Source organism: Phytophthora cinnamomi (assembly GCF_018691715.1).
Source record: "Phytophthora cinnamomi strain GKB4 chromosome Unknown Contig21, whole genome shotgun sequence".
NCBI lineage: Eukaryota > Oomycota > Peronosporomycetes > Peronosporales > Peronosporaceae > Phytophthora > Phytophthora cinnamomi.
This window is the reverse complement of record NW_027150954.1, coordinates 115,534-133,458: the sequence shown is the minus strand read 5'-3', so window position 1 is coordinate 133,458 and position 17,925 is coordinate 115,534. Positions and strand designations below refer to the sequence as shown.

General features: G+C 54.5%; 3 protein-coding genes across 4 annotated transcripts; 1 reads left to right on the top strand and 2 right to left on the bottom strand.

Annotated features, from left to right (window-relative positions):
• Positions 1-1,427: 1,427 nt before the first annotated feature.
• On the bottom strand, positions 1,428-5,585 carry IUM83_03470 (putative phospholipid-transporting ATPase; the record flags this gene model as incomplete). Of its 2 annotated transcripts, XM_067927473.1 has the most annotated exons (2): positions 3,539-3,545; positions 3,670-5,585. In XM_067927473.1, 2 exons carry the CDS (start codon positions 5,583-5,585, stop codon positions 3,539-3,541), a joined length of 1,923 nt encoding a protein of 640 aa, XP_067795480.1. The 2 variants fall into 2 exon arrangements, with proteins under 2 accessions (XP_067795479.1, XP_067795480.1); XM_067927474.1 differs by having other exon boundaries at positions 1,428-5,585.
• A 2,050-nt stretch (positions 5,586-7,635) lies between these two features.
• Positions 7,636-13,004, bottom strand: IUM83_03469 (cAMP-regulated guanine nucleotide exchange factor; the record flags this gene model as incomplete). Its single annotated transcript, XM_067927472.1, has 3 exons — positions 7,636-7,782; positions 10,876-10,945; positions 11,014-13,004. 3 exons carry the CDS (start codon positions 13,002-13,004, stop codon positions 7,636-7,638), a joined length of 2,208 nt encoding a protein of 735 aa, XP_067795260.1.
• A 200-nt stretch (positions 13,005-13,204) lies between these two features.
• On the top strand, positions 13,205-15,976 carry IUM83_03468 (Zinc finger, RING/FYVE/PHD-type; the record flags this gene model as incomplete). Its single annotated transcript, XM_067927471.1, has 1 exon — positions 13,205-15,976. The coding sequence occupies one exon, from the start codon at positions 13,205-13,207 to the stop codon at positions 15,974-15,976; it is 2,772 nt and encodes a 923-aa protein (XP_067795261.1).
• Between the last annotated feature and the right edge of the window lie 1,949 nt (positions 15,977-17,925).

Here is a 17,925-nt window from a genome sequence, read left to right as displayed (position 1 = left end):
GGTTGATGAAGGAGATCGAATTAACCGCTCGTCGCGTTGGCCGAGTGCCGTGGTTACCCGTGTTCGAAAGTACGTGAAAGCCCACCCTACATTTTATTTAGAGGAGCTACAGCGGTTCATACGAAACGCTTTTCCTAAAGTAAAATGGTAGCGTAGTATCAACATGTGGTCTTACATGGCGGGGAGCTGCTCGCGCCACAGAGAAGCGGAAAGCCCCGTGTTGCAGGAGCCGCTCGTGCACTCACAGACGAAGCTAACGAGCCGTTAAACACGTCCAACAGAGCCGTACCGGAGTCGCAGTGGCCGGCGACATTACCTCGGTGTTTTGAGAACCAACGATGCGCCCGTTATGTTAAGTAGGAAGAGGTGGTGCGTCTTACGATTTACTACCGTCTCGCATTTTTATGTCTTCGAATTATTTTATCTCAGAGATCGATCTAAGCCCTAAATCCGAGCGACAAAATATCTACAAACCACAATATCACAAGCGACAAATATCAAGGACTCACGGTTGATCGAATGATTATCGGTCCTTTGCGTCGTCCAACGCGTCCAACCCACAAAAGATGTAATTTTTTGTCGCGGTGACCCGAGTTTAGACGATGGAAGACCTCTACCTGATGAAACGACTGACATTGGATTCCCTACAATACTTCACGCCAACACAAAGGCACTGGCAGAAACAGAGAGGCTGTGTAGGCTAGAATCGTGTCAATAGTGTGCGGATACTTGCATGTGTATTAATATCGGTACACTACACCAGCGATCTGGCACTGGTTCGCGGACTTTAGGGGCCCGCTTGATTCGCAGTTCGAAGGTTTTTGTATTTTGAAAGTTGATTGTGTCCCTACTTGCCTACCCTTGTTTGCCTTTGCAACTTACTTTGCGTCGTCTACACTGTTTCTTTTACTGCTTTCGTGCTGCTAAACAGTAAGTTGCACAATGATAAACATGACTAGGGGGAGCAACTTGTGTACCGTAACGCTAATGTTGCATAATTTACCCTGAATGTCGTTCGATGACAAACTCGCCTGGACAGTTCTTACGAACTGCGAACTGCGAATTTTCGTGATTCGATGTGGTGTCTGATTCGGGTGAGTAAAATATGCGTGCGGGGCTGTCAAAAACTTGTAACGAGCGGAAAAGAAATTTAGTGATCGTTATTCCAGCTTGTATTTACTTCGCAACAAAACAAGCGAGGAAAACCATCGACGAACTGCACTCCACAACACTATGTAGAAAGACAAGAAAGGTTCCTCTTAACACACTTAAATACAGTGCAAGGTTGCGCTACGGAGACCAGCGGCCTCGGACTCCGTCGAGATAATGGACGATCTGCTTGTGGCGTTGCGAGGAACTTGGGGTGATGTAGGTAGGCCTGCGTCACGCAGGACTTGGGCTAGTTAGTAGTGAGAATTCGCCGTCGACTAGGACAGACGCACGAGGCCCATCGAGATCCGACGCGCGCTGGCGCCGCCGGTCGAGCTCGCCGTCGAGTTGCGCATGGCCGTCGAGATGGCGTCCGAGCGCGGCAACGAGTTGGACGCGATGTACGACTCGGCTAGTGTCGTCTCCTCGTCGCAGCTGAAAGCGAAGCCCGTGTTGCGACGACTTGTCGTCGGCCGGAACATCTTGGCCGGGACACGCTCCCACGTAGCATCCTCGGAGATGGACTCACTAAATACACTGGCCGAGTAGCTCTCGGCGACTCCAGAGCTGACAGAGCCCGACGCCGCTGACTGGGGGGCTGACGTGCGACTGACGCTGCTCTTCTTCGGCTGCTCGTAGAGCGTGGCAGCGGTGAAGCTCTGCGGGTGTTGGGCCTTGAGAATCTCGGCGTCGGAGTGTCCGAAGTCGCTCAGGTATCCAGTGGTGTGGACGTCGTCCAGCGACATGGAGAGAGTCTGCTCCTCTGAGTGGTTGATGGTCAGGCGTCGCTGGTACTTCCGCTGCGCGGCACCTCCCATGGACTCCTGAAGTAGCTGAGCCAGGTCGGGATGGAATGTCCGCTGGTACAGGTTGTATGCAATGTGACGTCCCAATGCCAGCGAGCACCCCATGATCAATACGAGGAAGTAACCCCATGTCTTGGCAGTAGGAGCAAAGGCACCGAACTCGTCGTAGCCGACCTTGTACGTGGCAAAGTACGGCGTCTCAGTACCAATAGCGGCAAAAGCAAACCACGACATGACACTGCCGAACCAGAGCGAAAACGAGAGCACCGTCCATCGGTCAGCGATCATCCAGATTTTGATGTTCACGATCAGCACCGTCAGCGAGAAAGCCACCATGCCGAACTCCACACGCGACTCACTACCCGCTGCCTTCTCCGATGCGTTGAAGCCGTACGACATCACCACGAAGATGATCATCGACTCGTAGAAGGCTGCGGCGATCCAGCGGCCGAACGTGTACATGTTGAAGAAGAATCGCTCCGGCCCACGACGGTACAAGTCAGGGTACTCGAGGCTGAACGGAGCCGGGAGGTCCTTGTCCAGCACACCCACTACCACAATAGGCAGACCCGTGAAGGCCACGTTGTACAGCTGCACACCGATTTCCCAGTACATCTTGGATCCAGACGCGCCAGAGAGGTAACCGTACCAGTACTGTGCCAGCACAAGTGTGATGTTCTTGTAGAACATGTACAGCACCAACTTGGAGATACGAATGTAGTTCCAACGTCCGTGAACCAGCAGCAACCGCTCAAGGAAGCGGAACTGCGCAATGGCGTAGTCACTCGAGTTGACAGCCTGCATGCCTTCCTGTCCGGAGATACCCACACCGACGTGAGCGGCTTGGATCATAGCGACATCGTTGGCACCATCACCAATAGCAAGAGTTCGCACGGTTGTGATGTTGTCTCTGACGAGCTTCACCATCTCAGCCTTCTGGGCAGGAGACACGCGGTTACAGATCACCGCGCGGCACAGCTTGGCGAACGACAGCAAATGAGGTGCGGTTCCAGGTCGGAGAGCCATCTCCAGTGCCTCGCCATCGATAATTAACGAGATTTCCCGTTCACCTCCACCTGCCATACCCTTCGCGTTTTCCATGAATTCACGAGCTGCAGCATTCAGTTTGGCGCGAATCGCTGCCTCGTCCGGACATGTAGTAGCGTTCACGATAACTTGCTGAATGGAGTTGTCCAGCAGCGAGCAAGCGTACGAAATGTTAATGGCAGTTTCCTCCTTGTCGCCCGTCAGCATCCACACCTTGATACCGGCACGCGTCAAGTTCGCCAAGCACTGCGGCACGCCATCCTGTAGTTTGTCCTCGATTGCCGTCGCTCCGATGAGCTCCAGTCCCTCTTCAATTTCCTCCATCAGGTCGTCAATTGCATTCGGTTTGCCATCTTTGCGTCGGTCGATCTCCGCCACGTTACCCTGAGCGTCGTCGAAGCGCATTTTCCACTGCTGGAACCAGCGTTCGTCAAGCTTCTTCATCGCGAGGGCCAGCGTACGCAACCCATCGTCCGCGTACTTCTCCATGTGGTCGCGCGTAGTGTTCTTGAGCTTCAGCATCGCCGGATCATCCTTCAGGCGCTGGTAGATCATCATGTCGGCTCCCTTCGTGTACAGCAGCAGCTCACCGCTAGGTTTGCGAACCACAACTGACATGCGCTTCCTCGTACTGTTGAACTCGAGAACGTCCAAAATCTCGTACGACACGCGCTGGCCCAAGACCTCCACAGTCGCTGTTCCTACGCTACGGCTTTCGAACTTGAATCCTGCAAAGGCTGCACCAGCCACGAGGGCCTGTTCATCAGGTGACGATGCCGATAAACGGACTTCGCCAGACTCCAGCTTCTCGGGGATCACCGTGTGGCACACGGCAAGGTGCTCAAAGAACTGCAGGATTTTCTTCTTCTGCTCCTCTCCAGCACTGCCCTTCATGCCGTCGAACAGAGCCTTGTCCACGAAGTTCACGAACGGGATCTTCTTGATGCTCGGATCAAGCTTGGGCTCCGGCGGAATGGGCTTCCCTGCGCGAACGAGCGCTGCGCGTCCAATTTCCGTGATACCTGAACCGTAGGAAGTGCCGTTGATCGAGCACTTGCGGAACTCCATGATGTTGCACGTGAGTGTGCCGGTCTTGTCGCTAAACACGTACGAGATCTGGCCCAATTCCTCATTCAGCTCCATCGTGCGCACAATCGCGGGCGTGTCCGTCTCGGCATGGTACATCTCGAGGTCCCACGACATGAAGCGCGACTGCAAGAACTTGACGCTCGTCATGGACACGTACAGCGAGATGGGGATCACCTGGTAGAGCAGCAGGAAGTAGTAGAACAGCATCTGGATGAAGGCCACAAACCGCGTGCGATCCCTCTCGGCGTCCGTGAGCTGGATATACCAGGTGTTGCGCACAATGTCGTACTGCCAGGTGATGTAGCATGTCGCGGCCACGGCGCAGGCCACGAACAGCCCCATGCAGAGAATCACGATAATCCGGTTAATGTGCAGCATGAGGTCGCTCCACTTGGAGGGCGCGGCGCTGGCGCTCTGCATGATCTTGGTGTCGTTGCCCGTGTTGAGCACGAGGCCGAAGACCCAGTCCGTGTTGCGCAGGTTGCAGCCGCGCAGCAGCACGTTCTTGACCGAGAGCGGCATGACCTCGACGCCGCAGCCGTCGCCCACGGTGACCTCGACCTTGCCCGCGAACTTGTTGATGTGCGGGTTGGGCTGCTCGCACTTGACGACACCGCGCAGCAGCGCCAGCTCAGCGGCGTTGGCCAGCGAGCTCATGGTGGCGGCCACGGCCTGGCGCAGCTTGAGGTTGGTCTCTCCGTCGAGGCTCTTGGTCTCAACGTAGCAGATGCCGCTGGGGGGTTCGCCCACGGGCTCCGCGACGGCGAGCACGAGCACATCGGCGGGGATGACCTCCCGGTTGCGGATCTGCAGGAAGTCGCCGACCTTGATGTCGGCCCACTTGCGGTCCACGACGTGCCCGTCCTGGATGACGTGGCACGTGGCCGAGTTGGCCTCGTTGTCCGACTTGTGGCGGCGCAGGTCCTCCATGACGGCGAACACGGCGTCGATCGAGATGACGAAGAAGAGCACGGGCGCGTTGGTCGGGTAGCCGTACGTGTTGGAGATGCTCGGGATGCTCTGCAGCACGCAGACCATGAGGAAGAAGAAGTTGGCGACCTTGGAGAAGCTCTCCTTGAGGAACTTGGGCAGGAACGTCACGACCGAGTACTTGGACGTGACCACCACGTTCGAGCACTTGTCGAACGCCGCGTTGCCGGGCGCGTAGTTGAAGTACACCTCCCTCAGCGCCTCATTGTCTGCGTGACCTGCTCCTGTAGTACCCACCGCCCCGCCAGTGGCGGCGGGCGTGTGCTGCGCCGCGTAGTCCACGAGCTCGTCCTCGTCGGGGATCTGCTCGTGCTCGCGCCGGCTCTTGCGCCGCCCCTGGCGCGGCGACTGCAGCACGGGCGCGGGGCTGCCCAGCGTGTTGTAGCCGCCCGTGCTCGAGCCCAGCGCGTGATCGGCGGCGGGCGCGACGCTGGCGCACAGCGCCACCTCGTCCTCCACCCGCGAGCCGCGGAAGATGCGCGACGTGCTGCGCTTGGCCGCCATTGGCGTCTGCGTCTGCGTCTGCGTCTGCGCGGCTGGCTGGCTACTACTGTGCGTAGGCGACTACGACGGGAGGCTGCTGCAGGCGGGCGTGGGCCGGTCTAATTGTGCGGCGGCAGCACCTGGCGCAGCGCGGGGCAGGGCTGGGCAGCGCAGGACCAGACTGCGGGGGAGAGGCCTGCGCCACGACAAGCGGCGCAAAATAGACTCGCACTGAATGGCCCTAGCCCTGACCGTTGCACGAGGGCCCACTTATGTCGCGTCCGAAGCGATTTCGGCCAATCGCGAGGCGAGAGGGAGACTCAAAAGCTTGAAGCAGCGCGGAAACGAGCCAGTGGGCGACTTGGAAGCCAGGCCCCGCACTGTCGAGAGCTGTTGTTGTTCCGCTGGCGGCAACTTGCTGCTGCTGCGATTTGCAGTCGGCGCGACGACCGCTAATCAATTCGACAGTGCGGCTTTGGTACGTGCTGTGGCGTCGTCGAGTGTGGATCCGCTGGGGGAACAGCAGCAACTGACTACTGTGCGCTGCGGAAGCCACCTCCGCCTACGCCGGTGCTAATGGAGGCCGTTGGGTGCCGCGCGGCTCTCTGCGGTTAAAAGGCAGCTGAGGCGTGCAGAGCGCTCTGGACGTGCTGGTCCCGTCGTTTCACCGAGTCGGTGCACGGGGTCACATCAATTGATGCGTTGGGGGCACCACACAGAATGGTGTGGACCACGCCCTTGGTCCGACCTTGGAAGGCACAGTGTACATGTGTACCGTGCATTCGCTGCTCGAAGGGGTCACTTTGATGTCCGGCAACCACTTGCATATTGGCAATGGACGCCAATGCATGTACACTACTGGACCCAAGCCTCCTTCATTCGTCTATCGCATTTCAAAGTTTGAAAGCGCACGTGGTACTAATAGTGGACGCCTGACTTGTCCACACCTAAACATATATTGTTTGGAGGTGCTCGAACTTCAACTCGCCCCAGCGCTGGTTGTTGGTCGCGTCCGCAACGAGCATGTTTCCTGAGACGACGTGCTACCGTAGTGCTTTTCCCATCGGTCGAATTTGGGATAAGGTATCGGTGCTGCTGGAGCGCAAGTGGTCCGATTTTTATTTGGTTTGGCGAGCAGCTGACCGCGCAGATGAAACGTCGAAGCTGGTCACGATGTCAAGCCGCGCAAATTTGCTGGGGCCCCTGAACATCAAGCCGAGGGCAGATGTCCGCGTATATTCGGTTTCCGCTGTCGCCATTCGAGCCGATGGTTTTCTCGAACCGAGATGTTTGTCCCCAGCTGTGGTACTAGCTTCTGGGCCAGGGCTGTTGACTCACTGTCGAGCCTGCGTCGGAACTCAGCTCACCAAGGAGCACTGCTCATTCGTTGTATCGTTTTGAGAAAACAAAGCCGTGATATCTTCATTAGCAGAAACAGCACAGTGTGTGTCGAACTCACTTCACTACCCTCGATGTGTAAAGTATCGAGAAATCCTGAATGTGAATTGGAATTATAAGTTGTAATTACGCTGGGCAACGGTAGATAGCCTATCTCCGACTTCAATGATCCTACAAACGTTGATGCCCCCGCTTTTACTACAGAACCTGTAGCCGCTCCAGCTATCATCATCATCCATCTTTGCATTTCTGCAGGTACCTTCGCCTGTAGCCATTCCTTTGCGCCTTGTTGGCGTTGTAGACGTTCTGGTAGCCTCCGATCACGCGGATGCTCTTTTGTCGGGCTTACTCTGCACGATTCCCCGTGACAACGTGGTGGAGGTCACACCTCTTTCGAGCCATTGCTTGAACTGCAATGTCTGCAAATCACCGATACAGGTATTTTAATACCGTTGACAGAATTCCTTAGCGTAGCACCAAGTCTCGTCACAGCAACCATGTTAGCCTGCTCCATCTCGCCGAAACTGTTTCCCAACACTGAAATTGCTGCAAACTCGTCACGCTTATTCAAATCAGTCTCCAAGTCCGGGTTCTTAAAAACGGTTTTGTTGTTCAATTCGAGAAGTTTGAGAACTTCTCCAGCAGTTTTGCCCTGACTCAGCCACAATTTCTGCTACAGACTGGCTGCTAGAGAGATTGTATTTCCAACTTTTCTTGCTGCAACAAGAATGCTTTCCAGAGCTTCGTCGCGGTAGTGCTTCTGCAGCACTGCCGGCATGACTGCCTCTGGGTTCTTCTTGTTCATCATCGCCACAAGAGACTTCCAGCCGGCAAACTCAAAGAGATTATCGACTCCCTTGTGTAGATTGAGGGCCTTGAAGATGCCGTCTGCGGTTTTACCAATGGCAACCCACATGTTGACGTTCACCTCCGGTTTGGTAGCAATCGACTGCTTTGCTTCGCCGCCACAAACGTTTTCGTGAAGACTTCGTCGCCGTAGCGTTCGTTTAGAACTTGATATATGGACTCGCAGGGGTTCTCGGTGTTGGCCTTCTTCACGTACACGACTTACTTAATAAATACACACTGGGCTCCCGAACACCTTCTCTCGATCGTTATTGAGTTTGAGCAGCCTGAACATTTATTTCGTGCTCAGATTTTCTTTTAGACATCCTGTATGTAGCTGAATTCCCTCCTGATGTACGCTGAGGCAGGGTACCGCTTCGCGAGAGCAAGACTGTGGGCTAGATCACCTTCAATGTAGTGAACTCCTAGAAAACAACTCAGCATGTTCACATATATCGCCCAAGAGTCCAAGGCTGGATTCTTCAAAAGATAACTGATGTCGTGGTTGTGTTGAACGCATCGTCCGCTGTTTTGGCCTCGCGCGCCCAGCTCCTGAACTGCGCCTGCTCCAATTTCGTAGCAAGTGTATTCGCAGTAGACATTTTCTTGGCCGCAACCAGTATGGTAGCGAGTCATTCGGCTCCGAGCTTGGTAGTCAGCGTAGAAGCCATTCGTCCGATTTTGTTATCGTACAACTTCTCAGGATATACTGTACTCGACTCGAAACAATAAGGTGTGGTTTTCCCAGTAACTTTCAACCAGGGATGCCGTGGGAGAATGAGGATCGTGGCGACGGTGAGTTGGTGTTCCCACTACTGTTGCTGCTACCGTGAGGTTGCGCACCAGAAATACGTGAGCGCATAATCGATCCGAAGCGCTTGACCTGCCGGTACTTGAGCATCGCGACACCACCGTGACCTGTTCGAGCGGTGAACGCTGCTGTAGCTTGCAGATAATTATGTAGCGTGTCAATTTTTTCCTCTAACGAGACGAGTGGCAGTGGAGTAAAACCACCACTCTCTTCAGTTCGATCTTTTTTCTTGTCAGGCATCGGGGCGCCAATGCGCACGCAGATGAAGTTGTGGAGACGACGAGCGTCGTCACGCTCTTGCTCCCATATTGGCTTGGGGGGTTCCACCACAAGCGATAACCTCCTGGTACGTGTTGGAGATGTTGATGTCGATGAAGCTCCAGTCAAAGATGAACGTTTCTCGCGCTTGTTGGCTTCCACTTGCACACACCAGTCGTGTGCGTGCTCGAGACAAATCCACTTTCCCACGGGGAAAATACAGAGCATCGAGCTCTTGAGTAGTTGCGCAGCCTTGAGGCTCATGGCGTAGGTCACAGCTTCCATTTCAGAGGAGAAGAGCGCGTGCACAGCCACAAACGGCTCCTCGTACTGCGACTGAGCTACCTCCAGCCTCGAGAGCACCACACTTGCTACCGCAAACGTGATTCGGGCACTGTTGGCACCAGGATTACAAGTTTTCCTTCTAGGTGACACACCACTGGACTGGTTCGTAGATGGTGTTTGATCAGCTGCATCAGCGACGCTGCCAGGTAGAGCTGTTCGCACTTCATTGTTGTTCGACGCACTTGGAACGGAAGAAACCAACACTTGTTGAAATGACGCGAAGTGCACGCCACCATCACCTGTACTTGAATGTAGCGAGCTTGTCGATTCTTCAGTGAACGCACTAGACAGCGATCTCGTCCTCGGGCTGCCCATTTCTGCCATTTGCTGCAGTTGTAGCCGTTCCTCATTAATTTTCGACCGATCGGCGCGTGGAACCAGCGCATAAGCCTTTAGTGGCAAAGCGTAGTATTTGAGATTGGTCACACCAACACTCTCCTGGAACCTTTCGGCGGCTTCACGGACTGCGACGAGCGACCGAGCCGACTGGAGAATCTGAAAAAGTGGAGACTTCTTGGGCGGAAAGGTGGCTTCGGAGCGCTCGTCGCCGCTTTCTTCCAAGATGGCAAAGACTGCATAATCTGCCTCGCTCACGCTCTCAAACAGCATTCGCTCAGCCGTGAAGCGTGACGGTGAATGCAACTTTGATGGAGAAGACGAAGATTTTCGATTGGCGGTCATGGAGACCATCTTGGGTTGCTGTAACCTAGCTTTTCGAACGTCGCGGCCTTGTGGTTTGGGTCCTGCAGGACGAGAGAAGGTGAAGTTCTCCTGGAGAAGCTGGCTCAGTGCTTGCGAGGTGATCTTCAAGCTCCGGTTCGAGTTTCTTACACTCGGAGAAGGCTGGCGCAACGGCGATACGGACGACGGTCGAGGAGTTTCTGGTGCTTGAGCATTGTTGTCATCCTGCTCAATCTCCTCCAGGGACTTTGTCGTACGATTCCATGACGTGCAAGCCTGTTTCTCCACGACTTTGATGTCGAAAAACGCCAACGGGTTGCCTTCCTTCAAGACTTCAGCTTGTCGCCGTTCTTCTGCTGCCAAAACGCCGTCTAGCTGCCGCTGTCGGGCGGCACTGGGAGGCGCATCCACGTTGAACGATGTGACGTAATTGCCGAGTGTTTGATCAGGGTTGAAGCATTTCTTCATAGCTTTCTTTTCTTGCGCCAGTAACAAGAGCTCGTGCGCAGGGACCAACGCCTGCCTTGCCGTTTTGCTTGGTTTTGTGCTGCGAGACGTATTAGGGAGCTTATCCCCGTTAGGAGGAAGAGGTAGCGGAGGCAGTGTAGCTGTAGATGACTGGGGTGCTTTCTCCGAATCAGCCATCTTGGGGCTCGATGAACTACTTCGTGACTCTGTTGTTGCAGCTGTAGCTTGACGCGACTGAGAAACTTTTGCAGGGATGCTGCTAGTAAAGTCCCTTCTTGTTCCTTGCCTCAGGGCAGCAGCAGCAGACGGTAAAATCTTTTCGATGCGTTCATGGTTCACATGTTCTCGAAGTATCTTTTGCTTGTACGCTTCCCACTTTTGCGTCTTGTGGAATCGATCCAAGTACACGATGCTCTCTGCGTGTGACTGGGCTGCAGCTCGTAATGTTTCTCGAGCCGACCGGGACAGTCGATGAAATACATCATACTTCGAGAGAAGCAGCACCTCCACTGGAGTACTGGCGCTGACGGTCACTTCCCGATGAATCACCTCGTTGAAATTCGCCCCAGCAGCCCTACATTTGCGTACAAACACTGTCAATCAGCACACAACAACCAAAATACTTGGCATCTCGTTACGTACGCATCATCGCCGACGACCCGGAAGCGGCCAATACGCTCAACGAAAACCTCATGCTTGACGTGGGTGAATGGGTCTGCGATCTCTTTCGTGACAACAAGTTCGCCGCGAACAACAAAGTAGACGTGTGTAGCTCGATCGCCTTGGCTGTAAAGAACACTCCCAGTAGACAATTTCTGCTCCAGCAACACGTACGACAGCTCCTTGAGCAACTCTCCCGTCCACTCTGGTGTCTGGAACATCGGAATCTGGTCTAGGACGCCCACCCGCTTCGCCATATCCTTCTTCTGCATACGCCGAAGGGTAGAATTGTAGTCTTTTTCACAGATCACCAGCAATTGACACTCCTCGCGTGTGACCACCGTCGCGCTGCGCACGCCTCGGCCTTTCATGAGTGCTAACTCCCCAAAGTGAGCGCCTTCTGTTAGATTGACGAGCTTGGTCATCTGGACATTGCCTTTGAAGTCCTTGGAGTTGATGTTGACGTCCACGGAGCCGCCGAAAATGATGTAAAATAAGTCCCCCACTTCACCCTCGCGAAACACACAGGCTCCTGCAGGTAGAGTTTGGAAATCAACGACAAGACAAAGCTCGCGGACGAAGGATTTCGGCAAACTCCGGAAGAACTTCAGCGTCTGGAGGTACTCGCTGAGCATAGCGACGTCGGCCTTGGTGCGTGCGTGCTTCTTTTTGGTCAACACCTTGACGTACTCTCGCTGTGTGCGCTGTACAGGACGCTGGACACCGATACCGTTGGCAATCTGCATCCGTGAGAGGAACTCGAGCTGGTCGTTCTTGAGCATCAAGTTGTAGTCGTTCCGCGTGATCTTGACGAGTTCGGTGGCGCTCTTCGACAGCACCGTGGCAGCCCGCACATCGTTGTTGAGCAGCGAGCGCTCGCCGAAGTAGTCCCCTTTGCCCAGTTCGCACACTGTGACCTCCACCACCTCGCCGAGGATCCGTTGGCTGACGCGAACCTCCACCGTCCCGCTGAAGACGATGTACAGCGCGTCACCTTCATCGCCTTGTCGGAAAATGGTCTCGTCCGGGTGGAATGTCACGCACGTCATGCGTCGACAGAGCAGGTCAAGCTCGGACGGCTGCAGGCGCTCGAAGTCCGTCGTGATCTTGAGCTTCGTCGTCTGGAACCAGACGCCGAGCGCCTGAAGGTCCATCTGGGAGCGCTGCTCCCCGTCCTGCGCGAGTGCGCGACGACAAGACTCCTCCAGTATAAGTGTTCGTCCGTACAAGTGGTGGGCCTTGGACGTCTCGTCCAGGTCGAAGCCTGAGAGCACACCGTCGAGCTCTTCCCACCCGGCACCGTCCTCATCTTCTTCGTTGTTGTTGCTGTCTGCTGGGTTGTCACCCACCGCGCCGTCCTCGTCCGGCTCCTGCTGTCTCCTCTTCAGCGTGGACACCTTGATCCAGTGCGACATCACTCTCGACTGCCCTTCGGGCACAGTCGCCGCTCGCCCGACCTGCTTGGCGACCAGCGCCTGCTGCACCAGGTTCTTCATCTCCCTGCTCTTGAGCATCTGCGCCAGCGAGATGCGCTTCTCGGTCGCGACAGGTCCGCCACCATTCGTTGTATGAACAACCCCCGCATCAACCGGACCGAGTCGTGACACCCGACGCACCACGCTAGTCATGACCGACGCCCACGGATCGCTCGGCTCCGCCTGGGCCACGTCCTCCACGGACTTCTGCAACTTGTGCATGGAGATGATCGAGTGCGCCGCCCGACTGAAGCCCTTCAGCCTGCCGGCCAAGTTCTCAGTTGCTCGGCCGCTAGGAGCACTGGAATTAGTCGTGGCAGCATTGGTATCGTTCACAGTATCGCTGGTCTCCGATACAGCAGCAGGTGCACTAGTAGTTGAAGTTGTGAGCGGCGTCTTGGCTCTCGAAGCCACCTTCACGCTGGCGATCTTGGCTCGACTGGCACGTCCGCGGCCTTTTCCTCGGCCTTTAGGCGTCGACGGAGCTTTCGGGTGCATCTCGCCCCGGCAGAACAGTGCACAGTTTAGTGTAGTGGTAAACCACGAAAAAAACTTCAACTTCTATAAATGGCTACATTGACGTAGCCATGTACGTCACAAATCCATCAACCTATCTCCCATCATAACATGCGGTTGGATAGTTATCACGTTTTAGGCCAATCACCGAGCCTTCCTCCCACACTACAGCCGGACACCTCATGGCCACCACGAGCGCGTCGGCGGCGGAGGCTCCTGCGCGCCCAGACATGCCCGAGACGGCAGATCCGGCGACGCCGTCGTCTGCACAACCCACCAGAGCAGACGAAGACCAAGTTTCAAGCGCGGAAACGCCCCAGGATACCCAGGAGACGCAGAACAAGGAGCCACCATTGGACGGCCAGAGTGTAGCCATGAAATGCAGCGGGAGTAGCCATCTTGCAGACGGCGTCGGTGGCCGCACCAACCACCCGAGAGCTGCAGCTGCAGCAGCCAACGCCGAGATGGCAAAGCAGGTCCAGGAGGAGGAGGAGACGCCGCTCAGCGTCATGTTCGCCAAGGCCGCGAGCGCTGCAGCGCCCGAGAAGCCTCCGCAACCTGCCCCAGCAGAGGGTGAAGCCAAAACCCAAGATGTAGCCATGTCGGCTGACGAAGGTAAAGATGTAGCCATGTTGAAGGAAGAGCGGACTCCGGCGGAGGAAGGCAGGAGAAGACCCTCGAGGGCCGCAGCTGCCGCTGCCAACGCCGACATGGCGCGGCAAGCCAAGGAGGAGGCAGGCTCGCTAGGGATGCTCATGGCATCGGCCTTGATGAGACCCATGGAGCAGGATTTGATGGTGGAGCCCACATCTATCGACAAGAAGCGGACAAGTGAGATGGCTACACCTCCTGCCAAGAGGTCTCGAGTGACGGCAACGCAGGGCAGCAAGACAGTAACGCAGGACACGCTGGATATCGCCAGTGCCGATCTGCAGCCGCAGAGAGGCAAGAAGCGACGTCAGGCCCCGGTGTTCGAAGCTGCGCCGATCATCACGGACCTCCCGCCACTGCCGTTCACGACCACAAGTCCCGAGCTGAAGCTTAAAAACAAGAGCAAGACCAAGAACAAGCAGGCGGGGACGTCGAAGACCAAGGTGAATCCTTCGGTAGAGCAAGTTCAAGGAGACGACGTCCGCCACTGCGAGTTCTGCAGAAAGACGGCCAATTTGTGCGTGCTGATGCATTGCCACGCGTGTCGACGGGTGTATCACGCGCAGTGCTTCTGGCATGCGTTCAAGCCGTATGTGGACGCGAAGGTGCCGATTCTGAACCAGCTGGAGCGCCTGCAGCTCGAAGCACCTGAGCGTCGTGGCAACATCTTCCGGTGTGTGTCGTGCAGGGCTGCGTTCGTAGATTTTTGTGAAAGTGGAGGTTATCTGTGGGAATGCGACTGCCCGACCTGCTCTCAGCCGGAAAAAGTGGTGTACTACCGTCAGCGGAAGCTAGTGCATATGATGAACGATATGGAGCTAGAGAAGCAGCGCAAGAGAGACCAGAAAGGTCAAGGAGCAAAAGCGAAGAAATTCGGCGCCGCGAAGCCAGCGATTTCAGCGCCAAGCTCGAACTCGACGCCACGCAGTCGGCGTACTAGAGGAAGCAGTGCAGCCCTCGACGAGGAAGTTGTCGACGAACGGGCAGCACAACCTTCGAAGTCACTGGAAGGTGATGAGCCAAAGAAGGAAAACGACGTTAATAATGCTGACCCTATGGATGTGAATGATGGCGTGGATAACCAGCCTGCTTCAGAAGAACCAGCAGGAGTGGAGAAGACAACAGTTGCCCAACAAATCAGCGAGACCAAAAGTAATCCAAAGCCGTCACAACCACTAACGGATGATACTTGTAAACAGGAGCGTGCAGGGTCTCATATGAATCAGGGACCGGCACCCACACGACAGCAGGAAGACGACAGCTCACTAAAGATTAAGTACGAGCCTGTTGGAGAGCCCGAGCAGCCTGATCTGAAAGGGGACGATCTTGTTGGCGCGGTGCGCGTACAACGCGAAGGCAAAACCGACTACTGGTGTTTTCCTGTCGTGTGCTCTCGGACCACTAGCCTTCGCGTGTCTGGTATGATGAAGACAGGAACGTGCAAGTGGTCGCTGAAGAAAAAGGCAGTCATTCAGTGCGAGTGTTGCGACAAGTTGTTCAGCTACCCTGAGTTTGCCCACCACACAGACAGCGATTTAGTCAAGGACGTGAGGTGCGCAAACGAAGATCCGATGCCATATTTGTTCGTCGAGCACCGTGATACTACGCACCATACTACTCTCGACGACTTTCTGCCTGCTCTTAGGGCCTGGGCTGCACGTCAAAGTGCGAATAACACACCTACCAAGTCACGCAAAGGACACGCTGTGCGGCATGAAGCGATTGCTGCTGTCGTCGCACCCACGATGACTATGACGGACCCGGAGGCAGCCGCGGAGGCGCTACCAGCAACAATAACCAGACTCCGCGCGCTTGCGCTATTCAAGCGCCCGAAGCACCGGAGTGACAAGACTTCGCTAGCGGCGCGATTGTCGGACCCAGCAAGTTTGGACTTTTTGGCGCAGGTGGTGTGTCTTTCGCCAAAGTACGTGATGAACATGTCAAACGGCAGCCTTGCAGACCGTGTGGTGAGGTCGCAAACGCCAGTGCCCGACGACTCGTTCCCGCGCAAGACGGGGTGGCTGGCGTTCAATCGGAAGGCGGTCGCGTCGCGCCTAGTCACGTGCACTTGCTGTGAGCAAAGTTTTAATTTTGACGGATTCGTGGGTCACGCTGGGATCTCGCTGAACGAGGTGAAGAAGAAGCCGCGCCAGCTATTGTATGTTGTGGAGCGAATGGATGAGTCTGCGGTGGTGCCGTTTAGTGCCTTCGCGATGGATCTGGATACTCTTGCTAAAGGCAACGGGCTGGATCCGATCTTGGACGAGCTACACCCGCCGCCTCCGTCTCCTCGGCCTCAATAAAGTCTTCCTTGGCATGTCGATGACACACGGTTGAAATGAATGTACCGCGCATTGATTTGTCGATGTGTTGACCCTGCAATCATTTGAAGATCTTCAGTGTAAGGGCATCGTAATGTACCGACAAAAAGATAATGAACACAGTTTTGGGGATCGCAACCAACAGTTCTTACGTATGCGTTCGGGATTGAATTGACTTGGGAAGTCGCTGGTGCCGACGCTTGGGGGCTCTCTCTTATTGACTAAAATTGATGCTCTGTCGTTCTTGTACGGTGTAATACTGTTGTAGAGCAAGCTATTATAATAGCGCCGTTACGTTGCTGTGCCTCGAGTGTGTGTGCTGTTCTACCACCCGGGTGGTGCCCACTCTCGTGAATAATTATTAGCGCAAAAACGCACACATTTTGGCTAAATGTGGTTGTTGGTCAAGCAGTGACAACTTTCCTACGTTCTACATGAGCTCAATTGGTCCGCGCAGTTCTGTTAATCCTGTTCTTACAGAAGTATGGCGTTCACGGAGGCACAACGGCGTTCCAGATTTCCTGAAACTTAATTACGCAACAAACCGTGCCATCGCTCGGTAAAAATGCGAATTGCCATAGCCGCCGGGTACACGATAAATTCGGGCAGAGGGGTTTCATGCCCGAGTACAATCGTCGTTGACCGCAAAACATAAAATCTAACAAGTGAACAGACAGCGAGAAACTTGGCGAGTTCTGCTAGGTCACTGTCGTGGCATGGCCCTCGATGCGCATTGGCGCGTGCACCGTACGAGTTGTTCACGTATGCCGATCTGCCCTCGGGGTTTTACATGTTGGCTGCCGCTACACGTACCCACAGAGTAGTTAGAATTTCTGCTTTATTACTCCGCACGAGAGCAGAACAGCATAGATGTTGCTTTTGTTGTGGAGCGAACATCGTTGCTAGCATACCCAGGTGTAGTTGATGAGTCAATCCCCGAAAAACACTGCAGTATTATCACCATGTTTAAAACCTCGCTGTTGTCTACGTCTGTTATTCATCGCAGTGCACTATCGGGATCTATCCACCGTGAAACCCGCTTGCAAATTATAGAAAAAGGTACCATATTATCAATATGCAAGATATTATTGTAAAAGAAAAAGAAATAGGAGTAATAATACATCGAATTATGTACATGTAAAGAATGGCATTGCTTTTACTTGTACGAAAACAGTGTTTAATTACACTACTAAGCGAAAACGCAGAACCATAACAACGCCAGTCGAGTTAAGCTGGTAATGTTCCACTGCGAGTTACGGTAAATGTTCGCGTTCCAGCCATTCACCAGTTTTTAGCGTTCAACATCAGCACATGTCATCCCTCTACTCGGTATCCTTACCAACCATCGATTCACACTATAGTGCTAGATAGAACAGAATAAACAAGTTTATCGGCAGAGCTTGGTGATGCATCCTACTTGGCGACATTCTGCTTTCTGGTAATTATCCGTCATTTTGTGTTGCTTCGAGAAACACACAGTGACATGCTGTCCGCAACACACCCACGAAGGCTTGCAGTTAATCCATAATTAACAGCATAGTATCGGTGATATGCAGCACGAAATACGATGAGATTTTGTCGACAGAGTAATATGTTCAATTAAGTTGAGCGTACAAAAGGTATGCGTGCAGAGACCTGGTGTCTGTGCGTTCCTATGCACAAGTAGAAAAGTGTTAGGACATGTCATATCCGGAGGAACATCAATTAGAGGCCGACACGAAGACCATCGTGGCGATGATTACTTATAACGCTACCATTGATCAGCGTTTGGGTGCTTGGAGGCGACACTATAGGGTCACGTAGATTTGTGAAGTAAACGCGGCAGGGCCAACTAATCGAACCATTCGGGGTGGCTTTTAGTCAAGAAGGTGCGGTAGTCGGCCTGGCCTGTTCTGAGACGACATTAAATTTCCCTCCGAACATGTCGTCGA